General features: G+C 37.2%; 1 protein-coding gene across 3 annotated transcripts; it reads left to right on the top strand.

The window, feature by feature from the left end:
• Positions 1-1,935: 1,935 nt before the first annotated feature.
• Positions 1,936-7,993, top strand: utp25 (UTP25 small subunit processor component). 3 transcript variants are annotated; one of them, XM_059517311.1, is made up of 13 exons: positions 1,936-2,104; positions 2,210-2,249; positions 2,557-2,731; positions 2,822-3,064; positions 4,056-4,144; positions 4,315-4,513; positions 4,590-4,783; positions 4,998-5,214; positions 5,447-5,649; positions 5,826-6,008; positions 6,432-6,541; positions 6,872-7,117; positions 7,600-7,993. In XM_059517311.1, the coding sequence occupies exons 1-13, from the start codon at positions 2,004-2,006 to the stop codon at positions 7,856-7,858; spliced, it is 2,259 nt and encodes a 752-aa protein (XP_059373294.1). In that variant the 5' UTR covers positions 1,936-2,003; the 3' UTR covers positions 7,859-7,993. The 3 variants fall into 3 exon arrangements, with proteins under 3 accessions (XP_059373294.1, XP_059373295.1, XP_059373296.1); XM_059517312.1 differs by having other exon boundaries at positions 2,557-2,716; positions 2,819-3,064; XM_059517313.1 differs by lacking the exon at positions 2,210-2,249 and having other exon boundaries at positions 1,965-2,104.
• The last annotated feature ends 1,473 nt before the right edge of the window (positions 7,994-9,466 follow it).

A 9,466-nucleotide genomic window follows, 5' to 3' on the forward strand; every position in this document is an offset into this window, starting at 1 on the left:
AGAATAAAGACTTTATGTTTAAAAAATTAATCCTTTCCATTAAGTTGGAAATTGGATAAATATTTGCTCTATTAAATGCAATTTGGGCAAGTAAGTGCAACTGGTATGTGTGTAATTATTGTAATCTGAGAATGTTCTTTTAATTATGCAATTCATTTGATGCCAGTTTTGGAACAGGTAGAGAATAGTCTGTAAACACTGCTCTTGCACTTCTAATGAAAATTAATGCTGCTTTATTACCATAAAAGTATTTGCCTGCATTAGGTTTTAATAAATAATCAATAGATTGACATTAAGAAGCAATGCCCTCTAGTGTCTTGGAAATGAAATTTCCTTGAATAAAAATGACAATAAAAATTTAAATTCTATGCTATTTACATGTACTGCCAAACTGTGAGCATTTTGAAAATCCATTGGAGATTGAAGCTTTCAGGCTTCAAAAAGCCATGTTTTGTTACCAAAATAATTTTTAATTTAATATTACCATAAAGTTTTCCTTTCCAGTGAGCTGCTAAATTCAAGCGTTTTGATCTTCTGATGTTTAATCAAAATGGCATAACTGGACCTTTCAGCTTAAACTCTGCCCCTTCAAGCCCACACTCGTTTGCCTCCATTGCCAAAATCCAATCAACAATCGATGCCTACAGAACCATGTCCAATCCAACTTTTGTTCTTTTCTGATAAAACGCTACCACTCAAAAATACATCACAATATGCAATATCTGTGTCTCCTTGCATTTCATGATGGCTTTATATGTTGCAACTTTGATAGGAATCCAAATCAAGAATTTTCAAGGACTTATACAGACTAAGAACAGAGTACTACAAGATTCAGACATTGCTAAAGCTTACCACTGTTCAACACACATCACATTACATGAGATATATTTAAATAAACATTTAGTTTAAAATAAAAATTCAGGAACATCAGTCCTGCTGAGTGAATGAATTTGCCTTTGTTGGATACAGAGACATACACACCAACACAAAGCTTTATCATAAGAAGTGGGCATGAGACCCTTAGCCTGCAGTAGTCTCTTTGGGATGGCGTTTTTTGGGGGTGTTCACGGACACTCACCTCTCCCTCATGCTGGTACCCAACTGTGTTTTTCTAACCTTGTTTATGACTCAGATGTGTGTGGTTCATTTGTTTCACTCCCCTTGTTTTCACTGGCCTCCAGCCCTGCTGTTATTCATAGGCATCCTAATCACCAGCGGGGAATATGCTTTATAATCACAGACCACATGTTCTCGGAGGCTGGGGAAAGGAGGGTCTCTTGGGCAGAATTAAATAAATATATAAATAACTTATAAAAAAAAAAAAAAGGTCTCCGTATTTGGTATCCACACATCTGTTTTCAATGAATGTTATGGAACAATTTTCAATGATCAAATCAATTCCATACATTCTTACATATGCTCCAGCCAAGATATTTTCGGCTGCAGTGGAGTTAACGCACATCAAACATCAGTTGTGCTCTGATTCTGATGAACACCCGATGCATCAGCTGCAGCCTCCACCTGAATGAATGGATGGTGAGATCCATTCCTCTACGCCTGCAGTGTTTGTAATTAGTTAAAGCTGTGTAACGCACAGCCAGAGGAAAAGTCTGATTCTTTGACTCTTAGGGGAACGATAGAGCATTTTAAAGACACTAATCATTTTGTGGTAGAACATCTACTAATGCAACAGTGAAAAAAAATCTCAAAATAAGGAGGAAAATGGCATGATTCCTTTGGTTTGACAGCTGATAAAACATAGTCAAATCAGACTTACCGAGTGCTTCTGATAATTATGTTTTCACTAATCTGATGTGTTATGCTTTAGAAATGGCAAAACCTATTATTAAAATGAAATCTGGATATACAGAACGTGCCTTTTTTTGTTACGCTACTACCATTATTCCAAGTCGACAGGTGGCGCTAGAGCGTGACGGCACGCTAACTGGCCATGAAGAGAAGAAAACACATTCGCGAGTTACACACACGTGTAGAACAGAAACATGGGCAAAAGAAGGCGAGGAAATCAAGAAATTACCAGTTTAACTAAGAAACAGAAGAAGCATCTAAAAGAATTTGGAGAACAGCACCCTTTTCACGATAAGTAAGTATAGCGGTGTGTTTTTAGACAGTATACACAGAGAGTATACGTTACACTGGGAGCTTCAAGCAAGTACTAACACTTTTAATGGTTTCGTTTTTTTTTTAGTGTTGTCGATAGACCGGCGAAGACTCAGATTTTGCGCTTGGTAAGTATTTATAGACTAATATTCTTTCTTTAGCTATGACTTAGTCTTAGAAGGACTAAGGTCCAGCAACGTCCCTCTGAACTCAGTCAGTAAACCAGGTGAATGAGAAGCATTCGGCAGCTGAATGCATGTACTCTACAAGTAATATTAGCACAAGCAGTGCTGAAAAAATGTGTTTGGCTAGATCTGATCAGAGAAGCCGCCCCTGGTTTAATCTTAATGGTTTGCTACTCATGTCATGTTGAAGGTTTATTCTTCATGTTTTGTTTCAAACCATCACATTTAACTTGTTTCTGCATCCGAACAGCCTGACAGTCCACAGCACCCTGAACCTGACAATGAGGGAGACAGTGATGAAGAGCAGCAGTCTGCTTATCAGAAACTGCTGACCACCATGATCCAAGGTGCTGATGACAACAGTGAAGATGAAGAAAGTGAGGATGAGGATGACGGAGAGGAAGTTGAAGGTAGGATCTTTTACAGTCTCATACTTTACACTTTCCGATATCAGTTGTGGTGCTTTATCTGAAAAGGTCTAATGGCTTCTAGTTAACTTTTTTTTCAATTAGGAGAAAGTGAAGAAGAAGAGGAGGAGGAGGAAGGTAGTGATGCTGAGGAGGATTTAGAAGAAGAGGAGGGCGAAACACCTGATAATTCACAAAAAAAAGAACACCCTGAAAAGACAAATGGAGATATAGAAGAGACTGAAGAGGTTGAGACGGAGGGAGAGTTTACAGATAAGAAGAATGAAGCTGCATTCTGTCTGGAGACCAATCTGCCTGCGGAAGGAGAGGAAAACATGCGAGAGGAGGAAGGTAAGACTTTCTCATGATTCATCAATCCGACTCTTTGAATTCTGACCTGGAATGATCTATATATGGTTGCAATGTAATAGTTTTGCAAACTCTAAAGTGTTTTATTCAAGACTGACGATATTACAGTTTTTTACAATTGCTAAACAAAAGTGGGCACAACTGGAGTCACGTGCAAAACTCTAACTACAGTCTGCACAGCAGCAGTTCATGTGAACCAAACTCTAGTTCGTTTTTCATTGCTTGAACACAGTTTTCAAAACTCTACACACTTATCCCATGACTTTAACCACAACCTTCACAACACTGTGGGTTTACAGCACTTTGTTCAAATTATAACACACTGCTGTCAAAACTGTGAACCACACATTCAAAACAGAAGAGATTTCAAACACTGCTGATTGCAATTTCAGAATTAGCCCTGAAAATTATTTGTTCGAATTACAGTATGTACTTTTAGTTTCAACCTTTTTTTCTCATTACTGTAATTCCGTAAATTACTACAGACTATTGAAGCAAACTGCTAATTTTCATTTACCTTAAAGAATTATGTTCTAAGAATGTAAATAAATCATGTGAAAGAATTTCACTTTTTTCTTTGAAGAAAATATGACTTTGTATGAAGTCACTGAAATTGTTCAAACTGTAAAGATGAAAAGTTAGTATTTTCTGTATTGGTGTTTGATGCTAGTGTTTTTCCTCTCAGTTTGTTCTGAGTGACAGTGTGTGTTATCTCAGTGAGGCTCGTGTGTAGTGTTTGAGCCATGTGTTAAGAGTTGTGTTGCTTTGAATGAGTTTTGCAGGTGATGTGAACTGTTTAGCTCAGGTGACTGTTGGTAGTGCAGACTGTAGTTAGAGTTTTGCACATGTAGCTCCAGTTGTGCTCACTGTCGTATAGCAATCGAAAAAAACTGTAATTTCCTTAAGAAGCAAAGCCAAAGCCTAAGCCCAACAAGAGTGTAAACATACCGCTCTTACGCTCTGGTTATTGTAGACATATTTGCGAAGCACCAGGAGACTGAACTGAGTGAAGAGGAAGTGGGACGAATCTTGCAAGGATCAAAGATCAAGACTCAGGTTAAGGTATGTGAGTTGTAAGATAAATTTTTTTTTTTTTGTAAGAAGAAAAAACAAGTAATTGTAAATTATGAATGCGATTTAAAATAAGTGTTTAATGACATTTAAAAAAGCTGTAGTTTAACTTATTGACCACAAAAAGTTGTGAAATTTTACAATTCTTCCTCACCCGTCAGTGGCCGAAGCTGGGCACTTTGCAGTGTATGTGTCCACTGGAACGTTTCCCAGCCGTGGGGCAGCCCTCTTCTGCCCCGCTTCCAACCATCCACAAAACACTGGAGGCAAATTGGTGCTTGTTAAATCAGTCCTTTGCACCTGTAGGAGGCGCTGTGACCGATATTACAGAGCTGCAGAAGGAATTGCTTGGGCTCATGGGTATGTCAACAAAATGAAAACAATTTTGCTATCACTTTTTATCACTATCCTCATCTCCTATATTTTGTTTTTGCAGGTACTTACAGGGATGTGCATTTTACAAACAGCTCTCCCTTGAGGGAGGCCAAGGAAGTGCGGAGTGCATACTGTCTTCATGTGCTAAACCATGTGTTAAAGGCAAACACTCGTGTGCTAAGAAATAATGGCAAGTTGAAGGAAACTAAAGATGTGAATGAGGAGTTTCGGGACCAGGGGATTACTAGACCAAAGGTACCACTGTATTCATACGAGTACAGTTTTTTTGTTTATTATACTGCATTGGTTAGTTTTTAATCAGTTTGTCCTGTACTTGATGTTAAACATAAATATGTTATCAAATTATTTTAAATGTACTTAATTGACCTGTATTCTCTTGATTACAACAAGATTTAGAGTGCTTTAAATTAGCCAACCATATTCTCAGAATTAATTCTCCCTTTTTTAGGTTTTGATTCTGGTGCCGTTCAGAGATGGAGTGCTGCGAGTGGTCCAGACCTTCATAACGCTTTTAGAGCCTAAAGGCAAGAAGATGGATGTCAGTAACAAGAAGAGGTTCAAGGAAGAGTATGGAGAGGAGCCTGGTGAAAGTCCGCCCAAACTGCAAAGACCTGATGACTACCATGCGATCTTTTCTGGAAATACAGATGACCATTTCAGGATAGGTACAGTAAAGGTTTTTCCTATTAATTGAAAACCTTAAACTATAATATGTAATGCACGTTAATGTTTGAATACTAAAATGCTTAAAGCTGTGTCTACAAATTGGGTTAGAGTTAAACCAGACAATGATAATAGATTGTTTCAAGCCCTTTGGTTCTCCTAATTTTACACCTTTTGAATTTTTATTAACATTCTTATTGTGCCTCATTTCTATTTTTCTCTCTCTATGGGCAGGTGTGTCTATCATGAAACGCAGTATGCGTCTCTATTGTCCCTTCTACTCTTCTGACATCATCATTGCATCTCCGCTGGGTCTGCGCACAGTTCTTGGTACCGACGGTGAGAAAAAGAGAGACTTTGACTTCCTGTCCTCCATCGAACTTCTGATTGTGGACCAGGCAGATGTATTCCTCATGCAGAACTGGGAACACTTGCTGGTGGGTTTCAGTTGTCCAAAGGTTCTTTTAGAACACTTTAGTTTCAATTTGAATGTTAGATTTTAAATTTAATAGCACAGTGATCTGACCATTGTGTTCTGGGTGTAATAAATTATAATGTTGATATATTTCTGTGTATAAATCTGTATAAATGGCCATTTTCCTTTGTGTTGCAGCATGTGTTGAAGTGTTTGAATCTGCAGCCGCTGGACTCTCATGGTGTTGATTTCTCTCGTGTGCGCATGTGGAACCTGAACAACTGGGCGGCGCATTATAGACAGACGCTGGTGTTCAGTGCCATACAAGAGCCTCAGATCACCAACATCCTTACCAAACACTGCCACAACTACAGGGGTCAGGTACACAACCAAACGCTCTGAGAACTGATCAGATTGTGAAGTATTTGTATTTTGGTCTTAGGGGAGTGTTTTATGGTCATGTTTAACTAAACATATTGACAATATAAACCTATTTACAATAGATGTTCAAAGGTTTTGTGTCAGTAGATTGTTTTTAAATCTTAAAGGACATTAATACTTTTATTCAGCAAGAATGCATTAAGCTGATCAAAAGTGACAGCAAAGACCATTATAATGTTTCCAAAGATTTTTATTGTAAATAAATGCTGTTCTTTTGGACTTTCTATAAATTACTAAAAATACTAAAGAAAAAAAGTGTCACATTTTCCTCAAGAATACAAATTCTGTTTTAAACAAAATTAATTACGCCGACTTTTGAAGGTAGTTTAAGTTTACAGATACTATGGTCCATCTTTCCCTCAGGTGTGCAGTAAAACTATTCCAAAGGTGGGCTCAATCTGTCAGGTTCTGGTGCAATTGCCACATGTATTCCAGATGTTTCACTCTGACAGCTTCATGGACCAGGATGCCAGGTAACAGATGCCTGCTGATTTTCATTCTGAACACTAGAGAGCAGCAGCGTTCTGTCTGCAACGAGGAACCTCTGAGAGAAAGTATTTATGATTGACTTTGAAATTATTTTACAGTAAAATAATTTTCTGAAACTCGTATTGGAGAGCGAGTAAGATGCAACCGTTATTTTTATGGGCTAAAAGCAATGAATATCATTCATGCTGATTTTCAATGACTACTGCATTTACTAAATGTGATATTTTGAAAGAACTGTATTCAGATGACAGCATATGGTCAAACTATAATGTTTATTAATTATTTGCAAGTATTTAAACAGTATTATCCTTTAGGTTCCAGTTCTTTGTGGATAAGATCCTGCCCCAGTACAGAGACTCTGTCATGTCCCACACTTTCATCTATGTGCCATCGTATTTTGATTTTGTCCGTCTGCGTAACTACCTGAAGAAGGAAGACGTGAGTTTCGTTAGTGTCAGCGAGTACTCGCAGAGATCAGAGGTGTCTCGAGCACGACATTACTTCCAGAAAGGAGAAAAACAGTTTATGCTCTTCTCTGAGAGATTCCACTTCTACAAGAGGTGTGTGTTTTATAAACGTATTATTGTCAGTTGTATACTTTATTTACACTACTGTTTAAAAGTTTGTGTTCGGTTAGAATTTATGCATTAGTAATTTAATGCTTTTGTTCAACAAGGATGCTTTAAAATGATCAGAAGTAACAATAATGACGTTTATAATGTTGCAAAGAAAATAAAAATACTGAAGGATCATGTGATAACTAAAGACAGGAGTAATGGCTGCTGATAATTCAGCTCTGCCTTTACAGGAATAAATATAACATTTTAAGCATAAGAGCTTTTTTTACTATATTTTTATCAAATAATTGCAGCCTTTTTTCAAAAGCATCAAATAAATCGTACAGACGCCATGCTTTTCAACAGTACTCTATAACTCATAAAAAAATGATGCAAACCAATAAAAATAAAAAACACTTTAATTTACTATTTTTTTTCAGTTTAAGTTTGAATTTTTACAAGTTATTAATTCTCTTTTCTCTCAGATACACTATAAAGGGCATCCATAACCTGATCTTCTACGGGTTGCCTACATACCCTCACTTCTACAGTGAAGTGTGTAATATGCTTCAGGCTGGTGTCAGAGAGGGCGGGGGTTCTGTCAGCTTCACCTGCACAGCCCTTTACTCCCGATATGACATGCATCGTCTGGCTGCTATCACTGGGGTCGACCGCGCTGCTCAGATGCTCCAGTCCAAAAAATCAGTGCACCTTTTCATCACAGGGGAGGAGAAACACACATGACTGAAAAGCATGTAACATTTTCAACCTCTCAGACAAAGAAAGTAGTCTGTGTTTGTGATAATGGACACTCCTTCAAATATACGACTTACACGCTCAAGTCATCTACAAATAAAATTCAGTCATTTGACTAAATGTAATGATCTTGTTTGCATGTCTTTTTGTGTTCTTTTTTTAATGTAGTCACAGCCCATGTCTTTGTTTTTTGTTTTTTTCATAATTACTTTCAGAAGGTTTACAGGGCTCCACAATAAGGATGAGAAGTTCTGACCAGTTGAAGTGTCACCTGTCTTGTCAGAAAAGTGTTACAATGTCACTATATCTTACATTGATCATGAACATGTTTTAAATTGTAACATCCAATAACTAAACTTTTTGTTTATTGAATATTGTTGTAAAGTGTGTTGAGCAACTAATGCAGATATGTGCTCTTCAAGAGATGTTAGGATTAAATCTCCTTTAAAGTTCATGTTAAATTATGGCATAAATTTAAAATACAGTTAAATACCAAATATCACAAAAATTATTATTAAAAAACGCATCATTCATTCAATTATGAAAACAAATATTTATTGTAGTTGTGAGGCCACTTAATTAAGAATCTGAACTACTGGTCAGCAGAAAAAATGCTTAGTTGAGCTGCCTTCACTGTTCAGTGTAGTAAATACACACAAGCTTTTAACAATGTAGTAATCACTGCTTGTTATTGTGGCTTATTAAATGACATGAGCAAGAGTTAACCTCTAATGATCATGCTGGAAACGACTGATTCATCTAATTACCTCCCAATGTGACAGTTCTGTATGAAGTGGAACGTTGGACAATTTGTATTAAAGTCCTATTGTTTCAAACTCCCCAGTGATCAGATGCACTCTTGTTTTTTTGCCTTCTTTTTTCTTTGCTCTGTTTCTCTGTCAGTTGGAAAATGGAGCAGCTGTTTCACACACAGACACACACTCTCACTCTCTCTCTTTCAGATGTGAACTCTGTCACTCTGTAGCTGGTACAAGTATACACTGGCATGTCATAAATAATGAAAGAAATGAGTGTGTGAGTTGTTTGGCTAAGGCCAGCATCAAATATAACCATTGATCCATCCAACAAATCTCCTTCCAGTTTTTTTCCATGAGCACACAATCCTGCTGCGCTGCCTTTCGAATCCTCTCTAAACTCCATTGGGATTCCTCTGCTGACCTCTGTACGCTCATGCAGTGATACCACAAAACATTATTTCTGCTGAGCTTGCATATTAGTATCATCTGTATCATTTTAGAGCTACAAAAACTGAGGAACTGTATCTAAATAATATCTCATATGCGTTGTTGAATGGATCTGAGGAATTGTTCTGTGCAGCTGTTTCACTGAGTGGTGTGTTATGAAATATTAATCAGTAGACCTGGTGTTTAGCTGAGGCAGTGTATTGCTGCAAACATGCAAGAGACGGATCATGTTTGTATGTGATGCCTACCTCCATCTGAGCCCCATTTTCTGTATTAAAGAGTTTTTGGCTTGATCACAGATGTTTGAGCTTTTTAAAATATAAAAATATAATGAAAAAAAATTATTTAAGATCTTAATTTTATTCCTCTAGTCATGGTGCAGCGTCAGTAG

This window comes from Carassius carassius, chromosome 30 (genome assembly GCF_963082965.1).
Source record: "Carassius carassius chromosome 30, fCarCar2.1, whole genome shotgun sequence".
Taxonomy (NCBI): Eukaryota; Metazoa; Chordata; class Actinopteri; order Cypriniformes; family Cyprinidae; genus Carassius; species Carassius carassius.

Excerpts from the sequence above, each read along its gene's own strand:
- utp25 (XM_059517311.1), top strand. The coding sequence starts at position 2,004 with ATGGGCAAAAGAAGGCGAGGAAATCAAGAAATTACCAGTTTAACTAAG. Across the intron at positions 4,514-4,589 it reads GGAATTGCTTGGGCTCATGG|GTACTTACAGGGATGTGCAT; the intron begins GTATGTCAACAA and ends TTGTTTTTGCAG. Across the intron at positions 4,784-4,997 it reads AGGGGATTACTAGACCAAAG|GTTTTGATTCTGGTGCCGTT; the intron begins GTACCACTGTAT and ends TCCCTTTTTTAG.